This window comes from Lates calcarifer, linkage group LG4 (genome assembly GCF_001640805.2).
Source record: "Lates calcarifer isolate ASB-BC8 linkage group LG4, TLL_Latcal_v3, whole genome shotgun sequence".
In the NCBI taxonomy this organism is placed as follows: Eukaryota; Metazoa; Chordata; class Actinopteri; family Centropomidae; genus Lates; species Lates calcarifer.
Genome location: NC_066836.1, coordinates 15,070,547 through 15,095,756, shown reverse-complemented (window position 1 = coordinate 15,095,756; position 25,210 = coordinate 15,070,547). Strand labels below are relative to the sequence as shown.

The 25,210-nt window shown below is 43.9% G+C and overlaps 1 protein-coding gene across 1 annotated transcript in view; it reads left to right on the top strand.

The window, feature by feature from the left end:
- LOC108883601 (protein unc-13 homolog A) overlaps nucleotides 1-24,836 on the top strand; it is a 32,572-nt gene extending 7,736 nt beyond the window's left edge. The window contains exons 5-42 of the mRNA XM_018676940.2: nucleotides 88-211; nucleotides 845-915; nucleotides 1,165-1,219; nucleotides 1,656-1,685; nucleotides 3,387-3,600; nucleotides 5,127-6,233; nucleotides 6,382-6,484; nucleotides 7,832-7,875; nucleotides 8,476-8,554; nucleotides 8,976-8,981; nucleotides 9,078-9,152; nucleotides 9,250-9,469; nucleotides 10,185-10,412; nucleotides 10,607-10,748; nucleotides 10,968-11,137; nucleotides 11,307-11,422; nucleotides 12,065-12,228; nucleotides 12,447-12,600; nucleotides 12,874-12,942; nucleotides 13,231-13,320; nucleotides 13,657-13,791; nucleotides 13,926-14,053; nucleotides 14,749-14,834; nucleotides 15,000-15,126; nucleotides 15,222-15,318; nucleotides 16,342-16,485; nucleotides 16,607-16,684; nucleotides 17,192-17,269; nucleotides 17,352-17,440; nucleotides 17,527-17,670; nucleotides 17,857-17,980; nucleotides 18,640-18,696; nucleotides 18,802-18,882; nucleotides 19,727-19,874; nucleotides 20,289-20,345; nucleotides 21,069-21,155; nucleotides 21,239-21,395; nucleotides 21,508-24,836. Coding sequence (XP_018532456.1) covers nucleotides 88-211; nucleotides 845-915; nucleotides 1,165-1,219; nucleotides 1,656-1,685; nucleotides 3,387-3,600; nucleotides 5,127-6,233; nucleotides 6,382-6,484; nucleotides 7,832-7,875; nucleotides 8,476-8,554; nucleotides 8,976-8,981; nucleotides 9,078-9,152; nucleotides 9,250-9,469; nucleotides 10,185-10,412; nucleotides 10,607-10,748; nucleotides 10,968-11,137; nucleotides 11,307-11,422; nucleotides 12,065-12,228; nucleotides 12,447-12,600; nucleotides 12,874-12,942; nucleotides 13,231-13,320; nucleotides 13,657-13,791; nucleotides 13,926-14,053; nucleotides 14,749-14,834; nucleotides 15,000-15,126; nucleotides 15,222-15,318; nucleotides 16,342-16,485; nucleotides 16,607-16,684; nucleotides 17,192-17,269; nucleotides 17,352-17,440; nucleotides 17,527-17,670; nucleotides 17,857-17,980; nucleotides 18,640-18,696; nucleotides 18,802-18,882; nucleotides 19,727-19,874; nucleotides 20,289-20,345; nucleotides 21,069-21,155; nucleotides 21,239-21,395; nucleotides 21,508-21,796 — 5,367 coding nt within the window. The 3' untranslated portion in view covers nucleotides 21,797-24,836. The remainder of the gene's footprint in view (nucleotides 1-87; nucleotides 212-844; nucleotides 916-1,164; nucleotides 1,220-1,655; nucleotides 1,686-3,386; nucleotides 3,601-5,126; nucleotides 6,234-6,381; nucleotides 6,485-7,831; nucleotides 7,876-8,475; nucleotides 8,555-8,975; nucleotides 8,982-9,077; nucleotides 9,153-9,249; nucleotides 9,470-10,184; nucleotides 10,413-10,606; nucleotides 10,749-10,967; nucleotides 11,138-11,306; nucleotides 11,423-12,064; nucleotides 12,229-12,446; nucleotides 12,601-12,873; nucleotides 12,943-13,230; nucleotides 13,321-13,656; nucleotides 13,792-13,925; nucleotides 14,054-14,748; nucleotides 14,835-14,999; nucleotides 15,127-15,221; nucleotides 15,319-16,341; nucleotides 16,486-16,606; nucleotides 16,685-17,191; nucleotides 17,270-17,351; nucleotides 17,441-17,526; nucleotides 17,671-17,856; nucleotides 17,981-18,639; nucleotides 18,697-18,801; nucleotides 18,883-19,726; nucleotides 19,875-20,288; nucleotides 20,346-21,068; nucleotides 21,156-21,238; nucleotides 21,396-21,507) is intronic.
- The last annotated feature ends 374 nt before the right edge of the window (nucleotides 24,837-25,210 follow it).

Genomic DNA, 25,210 nt, shown 5'->3' with positions numbered 1-25,210 from the left:
CAGCCTCGCTGGTCGGACCTGTTTTCATCATTTTCATCCGTCTGTATCTGTGCAGCACATGTCATCTGCACGTCTTTCTGTACGCAGGAAGGTCCAGGGGAGTGGCTCACGCTGGACTCTCAGGTCATCATGTCCGATAATGAGATCTGTGGCACCAAAGATCCCACTCTCCACCTGGTGCTGCTTGACACACGCTTCGAACTGCCTCTTGGTGAGAAATCAATGTTTACATCAAAATCGGGAATCATCAATAGGTTGGAGAGAATGAGAATCTCAAACTATAGGAAATCATCATCCCTCGAGGAAAGGGGAAGATGGCTTGAATAAATTATGTCTGTTGGTACATTTTCACAGCAAACAGTGATATATGAACACCAATAATCTCTGACTGATTGATTACCCTGACCTACTTTTCAGTGATATGTCTTCAAGGTGTGTGCATGTGTGCCAGGGAGAGGAGTGTTTGTGTCCTTTCCTCCTCAGTGATCAAGCCGTGTCCCTCTTAGCATTGATTAGGTGTCATTTTCCAACTGTTTCCCCTTCCTCTAGTCAATACTGTACACCTGACTCCTTGATTTGTGAACCTGGCCTATTTATAGGGGTTTGGCTTTAGGGCTGTAAGTGAGAGGGCCAGTTTCCAATGTCACTGTGTTCTGGGTCAAATAATATTTGCAAATGAGTTTTTTTTTTTTTTTTTAACCATATTCATATGGGTGGTTTTCATTACAAAGAACAAAGCTATGTTGAAGTAGAAAGTTTCAGGAATAATTATTTAAAGAATTTTATGTATAGCGACACAGGTGGAGCTGTTTTTGCCTGAGTTTGTGCGGCTTGTTGTTTTCAGATATCCCAGAGGATGAGGCACGGTACTGGGCCAAAAAACTGGAGCAGCTCAATGCCATGAGGGACCAAGATGTAAGCTGTCACCCTGTTTAATTTAATGCCCCAGCATATCCTCGCATTTTAGGAACTCGCCAACATGATTAATTAGTGGAATAAGAACAGCATGTCACACATTACAAGATGAAATCTAAGTATAAATTTGCTTGCCTCCACACCCAACCGAAGAACCTCCTACGTAGTGATGAACTGAAAGTCTTTCTCTCTTTCTCTGTCACCAGCTAACCTGTTTTTAAAATAAATATCAATTTTAAATTTCCCCAGTATTCATACCAGGAGGAACAAGAACGCCCACTCCGTGTACCAGGCACCCAGTGCTGTAAGTGACTGATCAGTGTTTGGACAAACCAGTCATTTGTTTGTGCTGAATAAGAGAATTATGTGTTTGGCCGTGAAGATGTAATTAGATTTCTGTAGCTCAGCATGTGCATTATGTGTGTAACCACACATGGGCTGTTGTGTGTTAGAGGGGAAAAGGGCCCCGATTGCTGCGCTGTAAGTGATCGATAGCGGTATCAGATGTCCAGAGGCGAACTCCTCTAAGATGCCGCTGTGTTGTCGATGACTGGCCCAGTCTGCCGAGGCTGCTGAGCCAGCTGTCTGGGGCAGGTGGAAAGACTTGGAGGCTCAGCACTCCCTTTATGCTCTTTCCGTTCACCAACTCCATCAGGGAACGTTGAAGCGTTAATAGCACGAATGCACGTTTATATTTGGACACCAGTGCAATTCGTAATCACCCCTCTGTTTCATTGCAGGTAACTGGAGCCTATGGGGGGACCAACAAAGTAAGTGTTCATTCGGTATATCCAGTACATACAGTGAGTGTGAGTACATAAGTATGTCGGGAGTCATGCATTCTTACTTGTTTTGGCTCTGCAACCCATCATTAGATATGAAACAAAACAGTAAGTTTGAGAGTCAAGTGCTGACTTTCATCTTCAGTTTGAGGGTGAGTTGTGTAGGACCTTCAGTCCTGTCATTGTCCTGCTGCACTGTTATATATGTATAAAATAAAATATGAGTCCTAGACTGTTCACCTTCACACACTCTTAAAGCTGACTGTCAGCTATTTAAATGGCCAGTTCACCCACGTTACCAGAAAAAAGTGATACTTGGACTTCCCCCTAGTGGTATCTAGCCGTGCAGATTGGTTTTATTTGCCAAGGTTTATCTTCCCTGTGGTTTCCACCACCTGCAAAAAATGAAGGCAAAATTAAATTTCATATGCGTCCCTCACAGCATTATAAATGACATTTAGAAAATTAAACAACAACATCTCTTACCAGAAACGGTGTTCTTCTTACTCTAGATAATGAACAAACCTCATTGACAACAGCTTGCAGGAACTATTTCTATGGTAGAAAGTAGCTGCAATGAAAAACACTGAGGTCTGTGGAGTAATTTGGGTGAACCGACCCTTTAACATCAATCATTCTTTCATTTTTAATCCAGCACTCTGCAGTACAGAGCCACGATAATGAAAAAATGTGTCACTGTTCAAGCACTTATGGACTACACTGTCCACACTGCATACAGAAACTCCTAGTACATGAATATATACATACATTAGATATATACATATATGCAAAACAAAGCCATGTGTCTCTCCCTCTCTGTCTCCCTCCCTGTCTATCTCTCTCTCTTGCTGTGATTAGCAGATGGTCTTATATAAGTGTCTCACCCACACAACTGCAGCGATTCATCTCATCTCCCTTCACTCAGAGGAAAAAGGAAAGAGCAGGGGGGTAATGATAGATGGTGAGCTGATGAAGTGAGTGAGACAGAGAGGGAGAAGGAGGCAGAGAGAGCGAGCGGGACATGTGGGGACACGGTTGAGGAGAGAAACAAAGTTCGATGCCTTTAATTAGTGTTTACACGCCCAGACAGATGGAGATGAAGGTGTAAGCAGTGCAGCAGCCCCCTTCCTCAGAGCGTGAGAGAGACGATGATGGATAATGATGAATGATTAATAGATGCTGGTTTCGCTTTTGACTGATTCAGCACTGTTAAAGTCTCTCATCACTTCCCTCTGGGATGTTAATCTCTGATCTATGGACACCACAGAAAAATGAAGCGTCTCCTCAGTGAGGAGAGTGGATTTATGTTCAGTTATGATGATTGGAATGTGAAAGAAGCACCTGATGATGTTCATCATGTGCTTCATGTATGGATGCACTCTGAATGACCTATATGGGTCTGATAGGGTTTCAGAAGGTGGCATACTGCTAGCTCATCTATTTTATCTGTAATTACCATAATACTAAAAGATTGGTTCACTGCTGATTAGAGCTTCCTATCTCTGTGCCACATGACAGAGTCGATTAGGATCATCACTTTCATGATGTTCTGTTCTCTTTCTCTTGCTTTTATTTATATTAAAATCTAGAACTTCCTCCTTTCCCCTTTCGCTGCACTTTACAGAAACAATGTACTGTAAGAAGACACTCATTTTCTCTCATGCCACGTCTATATGTGCCCCTGTGTAGATGAGGATCCAGACAGTGCTGTGGATGACAGGGACAGCGACTACCGCAGTGAAACCAGTAACAGCATCCCCCCTCCCTACTACAGCACATCACAGCCCAATGCCTCTGTCCACCAGTATCCCATCAGCCACCAGCACCGCAACATCAGAAGCTACTCTTACCCACGGTCGGGCAACGGCCACGACCTTGACTACCACCATCAGAGGACCGTCAGGTGTGTGCCTGCTTCAGTGTAACTGGGGCTGGAAGTAATGATTGATTGAATGTTTGGTATTTTTACTTGATAAATGGTTTAAAGTGAGACTATGTAAGAAGAAATAAAATTACAAATGAAAACTTAAATTCATAAGCAATAAAAGGCACCATAGCTAAAGTCAAAACGCTCAGGAGTAGCTTATGGTGGCTAATGTTAGCAAATGGGTACATGGAGGCTTTAAGGACATTTTGATTGGTGTTAAATTGAAAAACAGCTAATTTCAGGTTAGAAGCAAAGTTAAAACTAGACTTTATGTGTTAGTGGATTAAGTTTGGCTTAGGCCTTTATCACGGAGAACATTTTGACTTGCCATAGTGGGAAATGTTATCACACTAACAATGCCTGCTTTCCAGTCAAGTGTCCCAGTAAGTCATGACGGTGTGACAGTGAGCGAGCATACACAATACCAGGACCCAGAAACTGAAGCAGCTAAAAGGAGTTCAACCTTTTTATTATTTACACACGTTTTTCCTGCTGTGACATTGTCAAAATGTCTCCTGTGAAAAAGGCCCATTAGTGAATGACTACAGTCAATGAAATTCTGCCATTGGGTGTTTGCATATGCGAGCCCCTAATTGGATCAGGCATACCAAACACAATTCCTTTTTTCAGAGTTGTTTACATTATTGTTACATTTCTCAACCTTTACTGACATATTTCTCACAGACTGGGAATGAAACCACACATCCCTCCACCTCCTTCTCTATGAATTATTCAACTGGCAATCTAATGGTCAATACTGCACATAAGATTAGCTGCTTGTGTGAGTGTATTGGACAGGGCAACTTACGCACACTCCCGCCCATTCTTCTTCATCTCCTCCTCTCTACTCTCTCCGCTCCTTCCCTGCCCTCTCTCCTTCTATTTTGTCTCACCACTCCCTTCCTGTCTTCACTATCTCCCTCTCCCCCCATCCATCCTCCTTCCTCTCTGTGCCTCTATTCTGTTTTTAATAGCCCCATTCATCAAAGAGTATAAATACTTTTTCCCTCTTTGTTGCATTTCTGGATGCTTGTTCTTTTTCCTTTTGTCAGCTTTCTGGAGGCCTCTCACCTTTCTGTTCTGCTCTATTTCTCGCTGCTTGTCTGCTACTCTTGTATCCCCAGTGCTTTTCATTGATTAGCCATCAGCATTATTCCTGGCCACCCCAAGACATGTAGAGAAGGTTTTTAGCAGGGCTGTCCAGGGCTGAGTACAAAATGTACAGGCCATAAAGTTCTGGAATAAAGTGCTGTGTAAGCATTTTTGAGATTATGGTTCATAAAGGCAGGGTAAACCATTTATTTTACACTTGTGCACATGTTAATTAGTTTACATATAACATGGCAATTATAACATGGATGAAAGTATCTTTATGTTCATTATAAAACTGTATCCCTCCTTAGTACTTAAATTAGTCTCTCCTGGGAATGTTTCTTCTTCTCTTCTCTTCTCTTCTCTTCTCTTCTCTTCTCTTCTCTTCTCTTCTCTTCTCCACCCTCCAGTCCCACAGGGAGCTATGCATCGTCCGCAGAGCTGAGTCGGTGCAGCAGTCAGCTGAGTGAGGAGGACTACGGCGGCGAGTACGGAGAGAGGGACCCCTACGACGAGAACGATTCGTACCACTCCTGCCACTCCTCTGTTAGCTACAGCAAAGGTTCCCCAGATTGGGACCCTGACGAGACCCAGGGGGCGTACAGCGATGAGGGTGGCTACAGCAAAGATGGAGGAGAGGAGGTGGCTCTGTACGAGGAGGATGACGGGGGACTGTATGAGGGAGAAGAGGATGGCCTCTATGAGGATGAGGAGATGATGTATGATGATGAGGATTTATATAATTTGGATGGGACCCTCAGTGAGGACATGGAGCCTCCATTCACTCCCACGCCAACGTCGACTGCCCCTCCAACTCTCGATGTACCCAGCTCCAGACCTCCTCTAGAGAAACAGCCTTCCTTACACCAACAACAACAACAGCCCTCTACTCAACCCTCCAACCAAACATCCAACCAGGCTCACCCTCCTGGCATGGCCCCAGCAGCACAGCCCCCCTCTGGTCAACCAACAGCCCAACCACCCAAACAGCCCCAGCCCCAAACACAGCCTCAGCCGCAGCCAGCCCCGTCTGCCACTTCCTTCTTCTCAATGGCCAAACCCTTAACAGCTGCAGTCACAGGCTTGGCCTCTACTTTCCTGTCTTCGGTTCCCACCGCCCAGCCTGCCCAGTCTCACCCTCCAGCCTCAGCCGTATCTCAACAGCACCAGTCCACTGCAGCTAACTCAGTCCCTCCATCTCACCCAGCCACCATGGCTAACTCAGCCTCTCAGCCCCCCTCCAGTGCCATGGGCCCATCCTCCCAACAGATCCCCTCCTCTGCACAGCCCCAATCCCAAGTCAGTGATCCTGCCACCACACAGTCAGCTGCCCCTGAGGACCAGGCTCCTCAGCTGGAAGAGGAACCATGGCTAGAAGAGGACATGATGTTGGAGAAGGAAGCCAGGACACCCCCGGCCCAGGCAGAGGAGAAGCTCTCCGTGGAGGAGAAGGAGGAGAAATTTGAAGAGAGCAGACCGCCAACGCCAGTAGAGTTAGAAGAGATGCCGCCTGAGAGGTAGGAGTGAAGGTTGAAAAGGGAATGAGATCAATGAAATGATTCAACAACAAAAATAGACTGGAAAAGAAACTATACCTTTATCACAATCCCCAGAAGTGTGTCAACTGAAGACGTTTCTGCTAAAAATGCTGTTTTTTCTTTTCAGTCCTCCAGTTATAGAGGAGCCCAAAGAGCCGGTCGACCCAGCAGTCAGAGCCAAAGAGAACTGGCTGAGGCTTTACAACAAGGTCCTAGAGCAGCTTCGGGAGGTAAGATCACAAGTTTATCTCAGTCTCAACCCTATTTTGAACCCCACCCTCACTCCAAATTCCAGTCCTGTCCTCCACAACGGTTCGGTTCAGTCTCACAGCTGCAGGCCTGATGCAGCTCCATCCTGTAATCTAAAAGATCTACCTGAGTTCAGTTCAAGGGCCTCTAAAAGTGTCTACCAAGTCTTTGAAATATGTATGTGTAGTGCATTATTCATGTGCAAAGACAGGGTACATACAGTAAGTTCTTGAGTTCTATTTTAATAGTGTTTTTTGCCAGATATCAGAAAGCAGACTTAATGTGTTGCATATTCTATAATTAATACCTTTTGGTTTTCTTAAAATGAAAACACTTGACAGACAGCACACTTTTTCTTTTAGTTTTGGGTGCAGCACCACACCACTGCTTGACAAAACTGTTTGATTTAGTTGTACACGTTAAGTTTTGCTTGGTCAGTTTTCACTTGCATATTTTATTCATATATTTTGTTGCTATTCATTACCTTTGAATTCAGTTGTGCAGATGATTAATCACTTGCTTTGATGTTTATGTTGATGTATGTCGCGTTGCGTTTTTGTGCACTTGGCTTCCCTTTGTCTGTCTTTTTTTGTTTTGTTTTGTTTTGTTTTGTTTGTGCCGACCCACTTTGTTTTCCTTTCCAGTTTCATGTCATTGCCATAGCGACACTCACATGCACTTTGCTCGGCCATCATTGGAGCCTGTTGACAGGTAGGTGCGACCTGACTGGACTGCTTGAGAGAAAGAAGGAAATGCGTGCAACAAATGTCTTGTTTAAGTCCTCACTGTCTATGAAAAGGCACCCTCACTCCGCTCATTCATCTTCACAACAAATTGATATTTTCGGTTGTATCTTCCAAGAACTGTCATCCAGTCTGATTATACGCCACACTGGTTCTGATTCTTCAAAGACATATTTGATTTCAAATTTAAGCCAAAGTGTTTTTTGCATAGTTACACAACTAGTTTATGTATTGTGTAATGAAAGAACCAAGGGTAACATTTACTGAATAACAGGTTTCTTTTTAGATCTAAATTATACTTACTTATGGATCATATGTCTATGCAGTTTTCTTCAGCTTTATTTCTCAGTTGTACATTGTGTGAGGCATCCCAAAGACTTTTGAGCAACTACTCTTTCCACTTTCGACCACTGATGCAATAACACATAAATGGGGCATATATGATAAAGCAGTTTCATAATCAGGTAGCTTTCAGTGTAGTGATGCAGCTTTATTCATACACTGTTTGAAGGTATGAAAAGGCTGCAGGGACAAACTTAAGATTTCTTGTTTCTTTCTCTGACATTCCTTGTTTTTCTCTCTCAGGCTCGGGGAGAGACGTCCAGCTCACTGTGGTTTGGTAAAGGAGGGTGAGTGTTGGCTGTCCTTCCCTCCAGTAATGAACTTTCTGTCACATGAAACACACTGTACATCACACAGTGTACAAGTTAAGAACTCCAGAAATGAAACTCAGTTAAATTTATCCTGAGATCATGGAAACCTGCCATTGTTTCTGTAGATTGAAAACGCCCTTCTTTAGTCCGGGAATCCTCCTTTCTGTTTCATTCTGATCCACAGGCTCATTCAGCTCATGGCATTTGGCCAGTGAGTATTGAACAGCAGTAGGCTGCCCTGACTTAGCTGGCAGGTCATTTGTAGATGAGGCAGACCTCAGAGTGGAACTGAGGCTGCATACTGAAGAAGTGCTAAGTTAGCCAAATAGAAACCCCGCAATTACACTCAGGTGTGTGGAGTGTCATTCCCACTATTTGAGACGAGGCAGCTGGCGTAATTAAACTCTCCAGTGAAGTCCTTCAGAAGTCCTTGACTGGAGTAGCATTAGAAACAGTGATTGAGGGAAGTAACAACACATGATTTCACAGCAGGAAATGTTGATGATAGAATCATTTGACCAACTGTAAATGCTGATGAGCTCATATGAGTATATAATGTGTACCTTTCTTACACAGAATGGGAGGTGCACTTTACAGTATTGACAGCATGCCTGACCTTCGCAAGAGGAAGGCCATTCCTCTGGTCAGAGATCTGGTGAGACGCGCGCACACACACACACACACACAATATGCATCAATCTCAGTGAAATCAGTTTTGTTGTAGACGTTATGTGTTTATCTTTTTCAGCCTCTTATGCTTTGTAGTTAGTTTTTCAATGCTGATCTCTAACTGTTGGCCCTTCCACAGCCGTGTCATATGCTGGATTTGTTGATAAATTAAACGCTTTCATGTCTGTGGTGTTTATGTAATTACAATAATTAATCAATGTACGGACAGTGTGTTCTTCTAGAGGTTAGGGCACACCTGACAGATGGACAGGGATGTGCACATACACATGCACACAATGCATCAGAAATCATCAGTCTTGTTTTAAATTCCTAACATATGTTCACATCTGTTTCTTTTACACCTCCCTTTTCTCTCCTCCTGTTTCATCGCTGCCTGGGCTCATTAGGCTATGGTGAGTACCCTTACAGGATTCAAATATAAATCTGACCTCCACACTCTAGTTCACGTTCAAAGATTAACACTTTTCTCTTTACTCTCTTTTTCCCAGTCTCTAGTCCAGAACTCTCGTAAAGCTGGAATCACTTCAGCCATGGCTTCCACCACTCTTGGCAATGAAGAGCTGGTGAGTTTCCTCCCCTTGGTTCTTTTTCACAACTCTGTCCAACATCTAATCACTCCTGGCATCAAACTTACATTTCTTTTCTCTGTATCCTTTACAGAAGAGCCATGTTTATAAAAAGACTCTGCAGGCTCTGATCTACCCCATCTCCTCCACCACTCCACACAACTTTGAGGTGTGGACGGCCACCACTCCCACCTACTGCTACGAATGTGAGGGGCTGCTGTGGGGTATCGCCCGCCAAGGCATGCGCTGCTCTGAGTGCGGCGTCAAATGCCACGAAAAGTGCCAGGACCTGCTCAATGCCGACTGTCTGCAGAGTGAGGATACACAGAACGTTTGCACACACGCACATAAACACACACTGTAAAACATATGCACCTATTTTTTACTCAGGTATACACACACCCAGCCCTCCACACAAACCCAAACCTATTTAGCTCCTCCTCTGTATCCTTCTGCCCGATTGACATCCCATTATTCTTGTCCTCTATCCACTCTCACTTTCTCCTCCCTCTTCCTTTCCAATTTATCTCCTGAGTAATGTGCTGTCATACCCCTGCCTCTCGCCTCTCTCTCTTCCACCCCATAGCCTTTGCATCTGTACTGCTTTGTCTAATTCAGCTTCACAAGAGGTGACTTATCCAATTCCATACTGATTTTGGAGTCAATCTATGCAATGCATAATTCATCGCTCTCCTGTCTCCAAAGAGTCTTGTAAGATCCTGGTGCCAAAACATCTGTTGGTCTTTTACACTCTGACTTCCCATTTTTTCCCGACCAGATCAGTGGTTAAGTGGATACAGTTTCTGCCATAATACTGGGAGGTTCTGGGTTTGATCCCCGGCCAAGAAATGTCAAAGAGTTTCAAAGTTGATCTAATGCTATCTTAACTTGGCACTCAGCTTTAAAGAGATGGATTGCAAGGAAACAGGAGATAAGCCGCTGGGCCTATGAGCCATATTGCCTTGAATATATTTTATACTATCGTCTCATTCCTCCTACGCCCCTGTCTTCATTAATCTGTCTCATCAGGAGCTGCAGAGAAGAGCTCCAAGCACGGGGCGGAGGATCGAACCCAGAACATCATCATGGTCCTGAAGGACCGCATGAAGATCAGAGAGCGGAACAAACCGGAGATCTTTGAGCTGATACAGGAGGTCTTTGCCCTCGACAAGTCGACACACGCCACGCACATGAAACAGATCAAGCAGAGCGTGCTTGACGGGACCTCAAAATGGTCAGCAAAGATCAGCATCACTGGTGAGTTTTCCCTTATCTGAACTGAGGATAGAGACACATGTTGTACAGACTGTAAAGCCCATTAAAGGAAATTAGTGATTTGTTATCACAATTGGTTTTTGTGATATAGATATATTTTCTAACTAAATAAATGTTAAAAAAGAGACCTGACCTGAACAGGGTTTTTGTTGAAATGTCTTTTGTCTCTTCCTCAGTGGTGTGTGCTCAGGGCCTGCAAGCTAAAGACAAAACAGGCTCCAGTGACCCATATGTCACTGTTCAAGTTGGGAAGACCAAGAAGAGGACCAAGACCATCTACGGCAACCTCAACCCTGTCTGGGAGGAAAACTTCCACTTGTGAGTGGATGCTGATATGTAATTTTACATTACTTCAGGTTACATCTCAGCAAAATTCCTTTAAGACTCCATGTGTTATGTTTTTGGATCACCAGAGAACCATGCGGCACTTAGAAATCAATGTACTTTCTCTCCTATAATCCACCATCACCATTTGTTCCTCTGCATTACAGATGTTGACTCCTTCTGTTTGTCATTTTCTGTCTGTGCCTCATCCAGTGAATGCCACAACTCGTCCGACCGCATCAAGGTCCGCGTGTGGGACGAGGACGATGACATCAAGTCTCGTGTGAAGCAGAGGTTCAAACGCGAGAGCGACGACTTCCTGGGTCAAACAATCATCGAAGTCCGCACTCTGAGCGGGGAGATGGACGTTTGGTACAACCTGGGTGAGTTTAGCGAGATAACAGAAAAAGTGATGGAGAATTAGAGACAGATGAGTGGAGCAATAAGACAGAGATCACTGAACAAGAAACACATGATTAAAGTCCTTGTCTCCTGTAGATAAAACATATTTCAGCCAAATAAGGAGTATGATATCTTGCTCTCATCTGACAGACAAGAGAACAGATAAGTCTGCTGTGTCAGGAGCCATCCGGATGCACATAAGTGTGGAGATCAAAGGAGAGGAGACGGTAGCTCCTTACCATGTCCAGTACACCTGTCTACACGAGGTCAGTCTGATTTGGACATTTGATAGAAATGTTTTCATGATAATTTGCACTCCAAACAAAACATTAAATATGCAAGAGCAACTTTCTATTCCAAGTTAATTAGTTCTTATCAATTTCATTTAGGGTTTCACATTAACACAGTCAATCACATCAGATTTGTTGCACTGGTTTACAGTTGACATCATTAGTAATTGTCTGGAATTATTGAGCCATTTTCATGAGTAGAGGGGATATGGACATCCTGGATATGGGACATGCATGGGCATAGTGTCATATGAGACTCTCATGAAGTCCTGTTTCACAGTTCTGTATAATTCTTTTACACTGCAGGATTTTGAGTCACAACCCTGAATTTAGTAAAACACTGGGAAACAGCTTTGGCAACCAGCTGTGCTCAAATGTCTCAACTTTATAGTCAGAGTCAAACTAGTTTCGCTTTGTTTTCAACATTTTGCTGCATCACAACAAAACTTTTCATCTGTCTTAAAAGATGCACTTAAGGTGTATTTCTTTATTTCGATCCATAAATACTCATTTTTTTATAATACACTTTGTAAAGTTGTTCAACTGCTTCAACCTAATACTTCTAGTACTACTACTCAGACACAAAAAATTACTTACCTGCCCTCTCTCTATGTTCAGCATCTGTTCCAGTACACCACCGAGGAGCAGAATGGTGGTGTAGTAAAGATCCCAGATGCCAAAGGGGATGACGCTTGGAAGGTGTATTTTGAGGAGACGGCTCAGGAGATAGTGGATGAGTTCGCCATGAGATATGGAGTCGAGTCCATCTACCAGGCCATGACGTCAGTCCCTCTAACATTATTCTGAGTGTTTGACTTTGAAAGTTGCAGCAATTAGAGGAGATCAAATCCAGAATTAGGTTTTATTCCACTTGCTATCAAAATGGCTTTACTTCTGTGACATATACAGTTAGATAATAACCAGATATAGTTTATTTAGTAATCAGTACAGGGGTATCAGGAGCAAGTAAATGTACAAATATTCTTTTTTCTCCTTCCAGCCACTTTGCCTGCTTGTCATCTAAGTACATGTGCCCAGGAGTGCCAGCCGTGATGAGCACCCTGCTGGCCAACATCAATGCTTACTACGCCCACACCACCCAGTCCTCCAACAATGTCTCTGCCTCAGACAGATTTGCTGCATCAAACTTTGGCGTGAGTCCCTAAGAAATACTTAACTATACATTATTATTATTATAAAGACTTTAGTAATATTTTGTCTCTTCTCCATAGACATAGAAATGAAAAATGCTTAGAAGTGACTCAGAGGATAATGGCACTGACAAGCTCCCCAATGGCCCCGCCCACTTCTCCATACGTCCAATCACCTGAGCCTCGTCATTTTTGTAGTCAAATGGCAACAAATAGTGAGTCAGGTGTTGTTTGTTTCTGAGTGGTTTGTTCTGTTTTGTGTCTTTTCCTGTTTAGAAGGAGAGGTTTGTCAAACTGCTGGATCAGCTGCACAACTCCCTGAGGATTGACCTGTCCATGTACCGGGTACTGATTGCTTCTCTCTATTATAACAAAGTCAAAAACATTTGGTTTCTGCAACACTTACTGCTAATTGATGTCCGTCAACTATCTGGCAACATCTGTTTATGCTGTTTCTGTGCGCGCATGTATATGACTTGTCTGTTCTCTGGTTTGAGACAGAGATGAAAATGCCACTGCCAAAATGTATTTTCTTGGTCTTACTGCCTGAAGAAAGAGTAAACTTTTATACTTCGGTGAACTTTTTGTGCCGTTTCTTATCATCACTGTGTGTGTTCATGAATGTGCTTTCAGAATAACTTCCCTGCCAGCAGTCCTGAAAGACTACAAGATCTCAAGTCTACTGTCGATCTCTTGACAAGCATCACATTCTTCAGGATGAAGGTAAGAATAAGAAAAAGAAAGAGATCTTTTCTTTTCTTTTCTTTTCACATCAGCGCCTACCTTCAAAATATACACTGTACAAATTTCCAGCACTTTCTTGAAAGTAGCCTGAGGCACAAACTGAGAATCAGCTTAACATTACCCTATCCAAACTGAAGCTATTATCATGAAGCTGTTTGTGTGTCAGGGTTTTAATGTATGCTGATGCAATTTGTGCAGTTCAGTGAGTTTATGGTTAAATTACTACTAAGATAACCGCCCGCTGAGACTCTATGTGTCTGACAGACACTGTGGTGTTTTTGATTCAACCATATGTTGTGTAACATTTGTGTTCAGGTCCAGGAGCTGCAGAGTCCCCCCAGGGCAAGCCAGGTGGTGAAGGACTGTGTGAAAGCCTGTCTCAACTCCACCTACGAGTATATTTTCAACAACTGCCACGACCTCTACAACAGGGAATATCAGACAGACCCCGTAAGTCTGTGTGCGCGCGAAGCAGCATTCTCACTCTTTAATGCCTCCACTGTGCTCTCACTGTGTCACTTCAAAGAAGTTCTTGATGGATGCAGCTACTAAGATATGAATCCATGACCTCTTTCTGTCTCCAGTCAAAGGCAGTCCCTCCAGATGAGCAGGGTCCCAGCATCAAGAACCTGGACTTCTGGTCCAAACTCATCACCCTCATCGTCTCCATCATAGAGGAGGACAAAAACTCCTACACTCCCTGCCTTAATCAGTGAGTCTCTGCTTTGTAACATCAGTCTACTTGCTCAGATGTATCATCTAGAGGCAGTGTTGAAGATTTCAAGGCCAGTTAAGGAGAACCTAGGGCTTAATAAGGCAACAACTGTGTGGGATTTGTTTAAAGGAAAAAATGCAAAGCAATAGCTTTTGAGGAGGGGAATGACAGAGCATTGAGAGAAGCCGGAACAGGTCAAACTGTCAAACAAACAGCCTTTGTTTGTTTTGAAACCACAAGGTGTGGTCTGTCAGTTCTAAAATGGCAAATAAACATGTGCTTACAACACCTATAAACATCAGACTGTAAAAAAAACAAAGCATCCAACTGTGTAGTATTGACAACTTATCTTTCTATCATATTGGTGTGAATGTTTGTATGCACTGTGTGCTCTGGCAGTAAAAGCCTGTTTGGATTTGGATCCCATGTCACTTTTGAAAACTGTTGACTTAATACTATGATTATGAATTCAGTTGAACTCATTGGCTTTGTTGTGGGAGACAATGAGGAAAATAATGTTTAGCTAATTTCATATTTTCTCTGCTGCTTTTTTCTCTCTGCAGCAGCTAAAAATATACAGAGGAAACACTGATGGAATTACATAAAAATTGATGCTGGGTTATCTTGTTAAATAATGGAGTATCATTACTGGATATAGAGCTGGACTGAAGCCTGAGTACTGCCTCTTATAGGTTTCCCCAGGAACTGAACGTGGGCAAGATCAGCGCTGAGGTCATGTGGAATATGTTTGCACAAGATATGAAATATGCCATGGAGGGTAAGTTACTCTTCTGTGGGTGTTTGTGTGTTGTTAGGACGGAGGCCTGGGAATGAGAGGGGAGCTATTAGTTTGTGTCAGGAGTGTGTTTTCAAGAGATGTTTTATATGGAGAAAAAGTGGTGAAGTGGGACTTTTCTCATTCTTTCTTTCTCTTCACATTCAGAGCATGAGAAGCACCGTCTGTGTAAAAGCGCAGATTATATGAACTTGCACTTCAAGGTGAAGTGGCTCTATAATGAATACTGCAAGGAGCTGCCCACTTTCCAGAAGCACGTACCTGAATATCCAGCGTGAGTGTTTTCTATACTGCTTGCACACTTTTCCTGCTACATTTGCCCCAGCGGCACAAAAGACTCACATTTATTTTTTTTTTTTACCTCTGCAGCTGGTTTGAGCCATTTGTCATCATGTGGTTGGATGAAAATGAGGAAGTGTCCAGAGATTTTCTCCATGGAGCCCTGGAGAGGGACAAAAAAGACGGGGTAACTGCTTTTATTCTCATCTTTCATATGCAAAACAAAACGCTACCCTACTACCATACTAACACAAAAGAACCAAGTCTGTTGCTGGCATACTTCAGCAGCACAAGGAAAAGGAGCTGTTCCTTTAACAATGTCCATGAAAAAATGCAGGGGAAAGAGCCTAGAAAAAAAGAAACAGGCAGTCATGTGAAACTAAAGTTTGACTAAAATTCCTCAAATCCTGCTGAGAAGGCAATAAAACACAATATGAAAGCTTAGATATGACCTCCTCCTACCTGCAGGAACCCCCCGCCCACCCCCCAAAAAATGTATTCATGCATTTCTCATGCAAATTCAGGCAGTTCACATCATCTCTCCTGACTCAGCACATTCCAGGCTGAGAGGAGCAGGTTGAGGGCCTCAAGGCAAATCAATAATGACTCAATACCAAAGGCAAACGGGAAAAAACTTCACTGCAGAGAGGAGCAGATGCTACAGCACAAGTCGATGTACACTCACACACATACCACGTAGCGACTCACACCCTCAGTCTCGCTCACGCCTACATATCCACACAGCAATAAGGTCGATACAAAGCAGCTGAAGATTCTCCAGGCTCATATGTCACAGATCCTCTGGGTCCAATTACTGTCGCCCGCGGCAGCTTCTGCGCTTTCCCTGTGTCAGCGAAACAGCAGTCCCCAGATCCAGTCGTGCACCATGGCACTGTTCACTTCTGGGCTAATGGCTGGCTTGTTAATGAGGGGCCCTGCTCCTCATCATAACACTCTGATCGCCTCCCATCGCTCTCATCCAGAGGCTTTCAGAAAAAATCACATCACAAATCTTTTGATTGTAGTCACATGCAGCTAAAGAGGGACTGCTCTCATTGTCCACGATGTGTAACTGCAGTGAACTTCTCCCATGGGGTGGCCCTCAGTGGGAATGTGGGAATGGATAGCCTCACTTTCAGCATCAGCACCACGAAACAGCTTTTCAACCCCCCCCCCCCCCCCCGTCCTGCTCTTTCTTCTCGTTCTTCAGTTCCAGGTCACATCAGAGCACGCTTTGTTCTCCTGCTCAGTGGTGGACGTGTTCTCTCAGCTCAATCAGAGCTTTGAAATCATCCGCAAGCTGGAGTGTCCAGACCCTCAGATCGTCGGCAACTACATGAAGAGATTTGCCAAGGTGACTTTTACCTCCTAGTGTTCACGTTCAGTCTTTTTACCCGGGCTGTCGCTGTTTGAAAAAATATTTAAAGTGTAACATCTCACTATATTTATGCTTTCTATTTATTTTTCTCTCTTAGACCATCGGCAATGTCCTGTTGTCTTATGCTGACATCATAGCAAAAGACTTTCCAAATCATGTCAAGAAGGAGAAAGTGGTAGGTATATGATATATTTCAAAATGGAGGACACAGTATTTAAAAGACAGGAAAGTTTAGCACAACAAGGTAGAGATCTCCGAGCATTGACTGAGTTACTGTTTCATCTGAGCTCCGTCAAGACTTTGACTTGACAAGACTTTTTTAGATGCATTCAGTTTAGTGTATGTGGTCAGGTTGATTAATTTCAGCACAATAAACCGCTCCTCAGTGTAACCACTGTGCCCAGGTTGCAGTGTTTCAAAGTGAATTAGGGCTGTGTAATTAGCTGAATGTGGTGTAGGCTCGGGGAAAAGTGGGCTGCACTCCCAGAGAGACCAGGAGCCCCCAGAGGAGCAGTAATTACTGAAAACTCCTGCTTCTCCTGCCCTGAATCACCAAGAGTGTTTTCGCCAAAGAAGCAATAAGAAAAGTTAGGAGGACTAACCTTGATTGATTACAATAAAAAGCTGTGTGTGTTTGTGTGTGTATGTGTGTGTAAAATGATTTTTCTCTTTCTCTGCTCAGCCATGTATCATCATCAATAACATCCAGCAGCTCAGAGTTCAGTTGGAGAAGATGTTTGAGGCCATGGGAGGCAAAGACGTAAGTTTCCATACATTCTGTTATTGTTGTGATTGTGCTAATACGACACGACCCCTCGGCTGATCCCAACTACCTCCTCCAGCTCAACGTGGAGGCTAGTGACTTCCTGAAGGAGCTGCAGAACAAACTCAACAACGTGATGGACGACCTCAGCCGCATCTTTGCAGTCAGGTGGGCATGTTTATTCGACTCCTGCCTGGAAACGAGAGACGCTGCAGCCAGCTCCTCCAGCTGATGCTTTTTCATGTCGTTTGCAGTTTCCAGCCCCAGATCGAGGACAACGTGAGGCAGATGGGGGACATCCTAGCTCAAGTCAAAGGTCAGACCGTGCCAGCCAATGGCAGCGTGGTTCAGGAGGCGGACAATGTCCTGCAACCCATCATGGACTTCTTGGACAGCAAGTAAGAACATCAGCACTGTTTAAGAATCGCCAGGAATGCTTGTATCACCAGGAAAGTTTGTAGCGTAACGTTTGGACAGATTCTTGGCTGGCTTCTTCTCCAAAGACTGTTAATTATTTAGTGAGATGAACAAATTTGTTGAAAATTTTACATCTTTAAGTGAGAGACTGTGTTTCTGTGTTTCAGCCTGTCACTGTTTGCTAAGATCTGTGAGAAGACCGTCCTGAAGCGAGTGCTGAAGGAGCTGTGGAAACTGGTTATGAACACAATGGAAAAGACAATTGTTCTTCCAACACTTACAGACCAGACGGTATGTGATTAAAAAAAAAAGAGAGGTGACATTCACTTCTATTTTCTTCCTTCCTGCCTCCAAATTTCAGTGCTGTGTTCCACTGTGACTGTACATTAACTCATCTATCCTGCCATTGCTCCATTCTCTCTCCTGTCCTTCCTTTCTTAGGTTATTGTAAGTATGTGTGTGTGCGTGTGTGTGTGCAGCCTCTGTGAGCATGAAGAAAGGTTTGAAGCCTTTTTCACTTTCCTCCTCCCTCTATGTGGAAATCAGTGCATCAAAACATGATGTTAACAGTTGCACGGTGCACCAGAGCTGACATAACCTTACCCCATGAGTCTGTGCAATACTGACTGACAGTACACCGAAACACTTAAGCCGCCTTTCTCTCCCAAGACATACTGTAGATTACTCTGAATGCCTATTTAAAATATACTTATACTTATACTAAGTTTTCACACAACTCTACATGATCAGAGTGTAAAAGTTAGTGTTAAATTTGTAGTTTTACTCTTTTCTCGTTCACTCCTCAAACTCGTTTCTTGTATTTGCAGCTGCCTGTCTTCACTAAACCTCCTGAACTCACTTCTCACTTTACAAATCACCCACTGATCTCTTAAAGACCGCTCCAGTCTTTACACGCCGCACTCACTTGTCTGTCCGTCTCTCCTCGACAGGGCACCCAGATGATCTTCAATGCTGCTAAGGAGTTGGGCCAGCTTTCCAAGCTAAAGGTGATGAAAAGAGAAGGCAACGGCAGCAGCCTAAAATATGACAAGTATCTTAAATATAGATTATTTTTCTGTGACACAGACTGAATCCTTTTCTTTGTCCTGCAGGAGCACATGGGGAGAGAGGAGGCCAAAGCTCTGACTCCTAAACAGTGTGCAGTGATAGAGCTGGCACTGGACACTATTAAGGTATTGTATGGTCTGTTACACAAACTGGCAAGGAAATTAGTGTTCGATTCTTAGTTTTACAGTATTTTAATTTTGGTTGTGGATTCTTAACACAAAGAAACAGGAACAAAAAGGTTTGAGCTTTCTGTGAAAAAATGAAATTCCTGGACTTAACTCCATGAGCGTTTACTAACTGCTAGCAAGATCGAGGTGTTGCTCTATGTTTTGAAATAGGAAATATAATTTCAAGAAGTGACAAAAGCCACGTAAAAGTCAAACGATAAGAGCTGACAATCAACACAAAAAATGATTAACTTTGTCTGTTGTAAAGAACACACTGGGATTTCAATCTGGGCAAATACAGTGGAACAGTTGGTTCAAAATCTGGGGAATGAAGGCTCCTCAAAACTGTAACCCTTCAATGTGGTTTAAGATGATTAAAGCATCTTGAGCTTTAATTCTAGTCATTTATGTGCATGTTTGTTTTACTTCAGGGTGACACATATTTGTATTAATAAGTAAAGAGAAGCTTGAAATAATGAAATATTATCCTCACTTTAAACCCCATAAACATCACCAGACTGTTAATGTGTTGTTGTTAGCTTCAGTCTGTACTGCACTGCACACCTGTTTGTTGTACACTGGTGCAGATTTAGAGGTGTCTGAGTTACCAAACCAGTTTCAAACATGTTTCGTGTGTTTGTTTCATAGCCCCAAAGCTGACAAGGTTGTTGCTCACTACAAAGCAGCTCTGTCAAACTTGTACACTTGCCACCACTCAGAACTCTCTGTGTCTTCTCTCTGCCTGCCTACTCGCCATCGACCCATCTACAACACCTGCGCCTTGTCATTATCTGTTACTCAGCAATACTTCCATGCTGGCGGCGTGGGCCTGAAGAAAACATTCTTGGAAAAGAGTCCGGACCTGCAGTCTCTGCGCTACGCCCTGTCTCTGTACACACAGGCCACAGACAAACTCATCAGGAAGTTTGTCCTCTCACAGAATGCTCAGGGTACTACTTTAAACAGACACACACACACACACGCACACAGTCACACTGCAGGTTCAAACAGTTTCACGCAAATATGCATTCATAGAACTCCACTGCTTATTCTTACTGTTACTACGGCTTATGGAATTAAATGGGATTAAGGGATTAAATAGAATAACTTGCTTACAGTGCTGTGTTGGGAGAAAATGTTTCATTCATTGCTTCAGTGAGTTACAGCTGCTCTACCAGTACATGCAAAATACTGTTAGCATTTATATAATGTATATTTAGTCATATACACTGTATAATACAGCATGTTTTAGACAGAACATGAAACATAATCTGAAATATCTTCCTCAATAGACCCACTCTTTAATGAGTACAAGTTATGTTTGAACTTTCATCTTTTAACACTGCTTTCTTGTCTCCTTTCAGTCCATGGGGGGAAAGGGATCAGGTACACAGCGAACGAAGACACACCGCCGGAGAAACGTACGTGTCAGCAGGGTTACATAAAATCTGCACGTCCCCCCTCAGACATCTGTGTGATCTGCGAGCGGCCTTAGCCCTCAGCACAACCTCCACTCTCCCTCTGCTTCTCCATTCCTCCTCCTTTTTTTAAAACTTTCCTGTTTGAGCTGCTTTTAATCAACTGAGGGAAGAAAAAATATGACTTATGCATGAAGATTGTAATATATGTAGTCACGTCGGAACTCAGATGTAAAAACTGCAGTGAGTGGAGATCAAGCTGAGGCTGATCAGATTGTGTCAGCTGATGAGACACAGCTGCTTTTCTTAAGAAAACTTGTGTTGCACTTTGGCCTCTTTCAGCCTCATCCCCCCCTTTTTCCTTTTTTCCTTCAGTGTCAATAGAGTGTCAAGAACGAATTACCAGCTATTACTGCATTACAGTTTGCCATTTGCTCAGCATTAGAGCTGGCACAAAAGCTGCTTCACCCAGCCAAGTCCAGCTCATCTGATTATCACAGAGAACCTATGTGTGTGTGTGTGTGTGTGTGTTTGGTTTCTGCATGTTTAAATTTAGTTCACAATCTGCTGATGCATCCCAGTTCTTTAAGTCATATATCTCAGCTGCGCTACATTGCGGACTGCAAAAACACCAGTTATGGCCGTCCAAAGACAAATGGGCTCACAGCAAACACACAGACACACACTCATGGACCGAACAAGCACTTACTGAGTGTGTCTTTACAGCATCTGGAGTGGATGCAGTTGGTGAGGTCGTCATGGGCGTGGATATCTTACCCCAGCCTAATGGAGAACACAAGATCAGCGTCAAAGGTAAGAGAGACTGACATCTGTCAGCTGTTCATCTGTGTTCTCATCTACCTTCTTTCTTAACTGAACCTGCCTTTGTCCCTCAGTGGTGGCTGCTAATGACCTCAAGTGGAAGGCGCAGGGCTTCAGGCCCTTCGTGGAGGTCTACATCATCGGCCCTCACCTCAGCGACAAGAAGAGGAAGTTTGCCACAAAGTCCAAGAACAACAGCTGGTCGCCCAAGTTCAACGAGAGCTTCCAGTAGTGAGTGTCAGCTTTACCTGCTTCATTTCATCGTCTTGTTCCAGCCACATGCAGGCCAGTCAGACAGCCTCGCACCTGGTGACCCAGATCCACCCATCTTGTCTCGTTTCAGCTCCCTGGGCACCGAGGTGGGTCCGGAGAGCTACGAGCTGCAGGTGTGCGTGAAGGACTACTGCTTCGCCAGGGAGGACCGCACCGTGGGCATGGCCGTGCTGCAGGTGAAGGACATCGCCAACAAGAACAGCGTCACCTGCTGGATGCCGCTGGGCAGACGCGTCCACATGGACGAGACGGGCCTGACCGTGCTGCGCATCCTCTCCCAGCGCAACAACGACGACGTGGCCAAAGAGTTCGTGAAGCTGAAGTCAGACCAGCGCTCGGCCGAGGAGGGCCGCAGCTGAGGGGAGGGAGGGGGGGAGGGAGAGAGAGAGAGCGAGGAAACACGAGCGTGTGCACAAAAACACCGGAGACGTACCTGATAGACATAGTATTATGCACACATATAGTACTCACACCCCTCATAGATAGACAACCACGTGCAAGCACACACACACGAAAACGCTCTATTGTACATATAACTGCATACATTATGCAACATTTACATTGCAATGGTATCAATGCAAACACGGAGGAATATGTTTATATATATATATATAAAAAAAAGTCTGATTTAATTTTGAATATTTCCGCAGCTCAAATCAAGGTCGGTCCCACGTTAGCGAGCACTTGTCGATCCCTCACTCACTCTTTCCTATAACACATCACACCTTTTATACGCTGTACATTTAGATGTGACTATAACGCAACGCAGAACAACGACATCACCGTGTGAATACTTTGAGAACGACCACTTTGCACTTTTGCTTCTCTGTGTCTTTGGGAGAGCAGTCCTCGCCTAGCTACGCTCTGTCCGTCCTCTGTCCGTCTGCTTGGCTGCCTGATTGTGTCACCTTCTTCCAGTCCCTCCCTCCCGTTGTTTCCTCTGCGTAGTCTCCCCGCGGTGTGATGTGTTGTGTAAGTTGGAGTTTCGGGCACAGATCTAAGATCAGCTTCTTTTATACCCCTAAAATAAAAACAGCCAACACTGACCTTAGATCAGTGTCCAGGGACATCATCTCTGCTAGTCCGTCCTGTAAATGACTATCGTCCTGCATGTTGACCCCCCCGGAACACTGTGATCACTTTGCTGTAACCATGGCAACCACTCCCATCCCACGTGTAAAAAAAAAAAGGGGGTGCATATATAACCCTGGTAACAGTAAGGTTTTCTAAATCAGACCTGACTAACACTTCACGGTCCGGGAGATGAACACACCAGGAGCCTGGTGTGTGATGAAAAAGCTGTGGCCGTAACGTGCACTTAAAACACACACACACACACACACACACACTTTCACTTGCTTCACGTGACGACAAAACGGAGCAATACCCCCAACGTCTCTCTCACACACACACCCCTAGAGTGCACATTAACTCCAACAAAGGGCTACAGGATCAGCGGACTGTGACGACACACCGCAGTTTCAGAAAAGTCTGTCACGAGCGACACTGTGGAGGAACTTGAAATAAACCCACGTGAAGCCTAAAAAAGGGACCCGTCCCCTTTCACACACACACACGCTGTTACACTTTTCCTTCCTCCTAATCGTCGCCTGCACACGTACATTATCCAAACCCCATCTCTTTAAGGCAATAGTGGTTTGTTCGTACGTTCACTGAACCTTGTGGTTTTTATGATGAACAAACCCTCTGTGAACACTGCTGTGTCTTTTGTTCATGTGTGCGTGCATGCGTGTGCGAAGGCGCGTGAGGGTGTGAGTGTGTGTGTGTGTGTGTGAGAGAGAGAGAGAGAGAGACAGAGAGAGCGTGTGTGTGGACTGTCACACCTGCAAAATGGGCTCTGACATTGTGAGCAATATATTGTACCTACACACTCAAAACGTATGCGCTGTCTAATATAACTACAGGAGCACCAACGGCAATATCCAGATCCGAGGAATGGGAAACTTATAGATCTTTTTTTGTTTGTTTGCTTTTTTGTAAAATTGTAAATCAGATATTTTATTTGTGGACTCATAAAATCACCAGTCCTTTTTGAGGTGTGCACGTGTTTTTCCTCACATATTTTGGACAAGAGAGAAGGAAAGTGTTTTAATCTCTATTTGCCTTCAGTTGGACCAAACCTGCACGAACCAGAGCTCATGTTTGTTTGTTTGTTAAAAAAAAAAAAGAAGCCATCAGAGTCACCGCCAAGCATTTACGGTGTTCAAGTATTAGTCCTCGTCACGTGCTTTTTGATGACCCACCCCCTCCCCTTTTTACTTTTTCACTGCAAAAAGTAAAAAGAGGAGGGGGTGGGTCCACTCGCAGTCGAAATCTGGCTTGTGTGTGTGTGTGTGTGTGTGTGTGTGTGTGTCTTTGTGAAACTTTTAAATGATGTCGACCACAAAAAGTGAGTGTAACGCCGTGTGTGCTGCATCAGACATCACCTGCTGGCCTGTCACACGTTGTCTTTACTGAAAACTGTTGAATGCTACCAAATACAAATCCTCTGAATGTTATGAATCCTCAGCAGAGCCTTGTTTCTACGATCAAAAAGGGACGTTTGATCCGAAATCATCGACTAAGCTTGGGAACACCAACTCATGCCTTTTGATTTAGGCCTCCAAATTTCACTTTAATCAATGGATTCATGTGTTCAATCACGCATGTCTTTTTGGGTGGGGGAAGTGGTGAACTAGCCCTTTAAAAGGAGCTTCCCACCCCACCCCCTCACCGTTGTGACATTTACCGCTCAGTGCAGTTACATTGTTCTCATGTGTTGTCTAATTTAATCCCAGGGCTCAAGACGGAACTTGACGTGTCAGGTTGTAGCTGAAAAAGCAACAAAGAAGAAAAAACAATAACACGAGTGATCGTCCTGTTCGGGGCTCGTCGGTTGCCTGCTTCATGTATCTACTCATACACACACACACACACACACACACACACACATCTTTGCTCAAGCACAAAAGGGCACATGTAAGATGACACACATGCATGCATGCACGCTGACACAACTCTGTGGAGACCAATGATGCCCACCCTGTGAATAGAATCAACTTAACAATTGCATGATGGGAAACTTTATTGTGCCAGCACGTGTCTTTTTGATGTTACCTGACACCCCCGTTTTTAATTTACAAAGCTATGTAATGAGAACTCATCAATGTTTTTCTTTTATGTGTGTTTTTTCAAAAAGGCTTGTGAATACGTCTCCTGTAACCAATATGAATGTAGTGTGAACACAGAACTCGCATGAGAGAATTATTTTCTACTAAGGATGTTTCTAATTTGTTTCTTATCATTATTGATTGTTCTTTAATGAGGATGAAGAGGAACTGGAATGCAGCCTGATTGTGATCCGCTTCCTATTAAAAGGACATTTGTGTCACAATCTAATTGTCTGCTTTATTATTTTGTCTGAGCTGCCTGGCACTCACATTAACTGCAGTTTGATTTGTATCAGGAAATGTTTTTACTCCATTACCGCATCAAAAAATATCAGTCATCCACCTGTATCGACGGGTGGTGTCGTCTCTCAGGTGGAGTCAGCAGGGTGTTATATCGACTCAAGCTTTCAGCTGGAACATGCGGCCTCCACTGCAGTGAGCTGCTCAGCCTGTTCTCTACGTGACCTCTGACCTCCCTGTGACGGGGGGTGGGGGTTGGTTATCGCCCATCACCACTTCACACAAGTTGAACCACATGTTAGGTGTTCAGTCCAGAGAGAAGAAGTTTGAAAGTCTAGAAACACATCAACATTTACCCTTTAA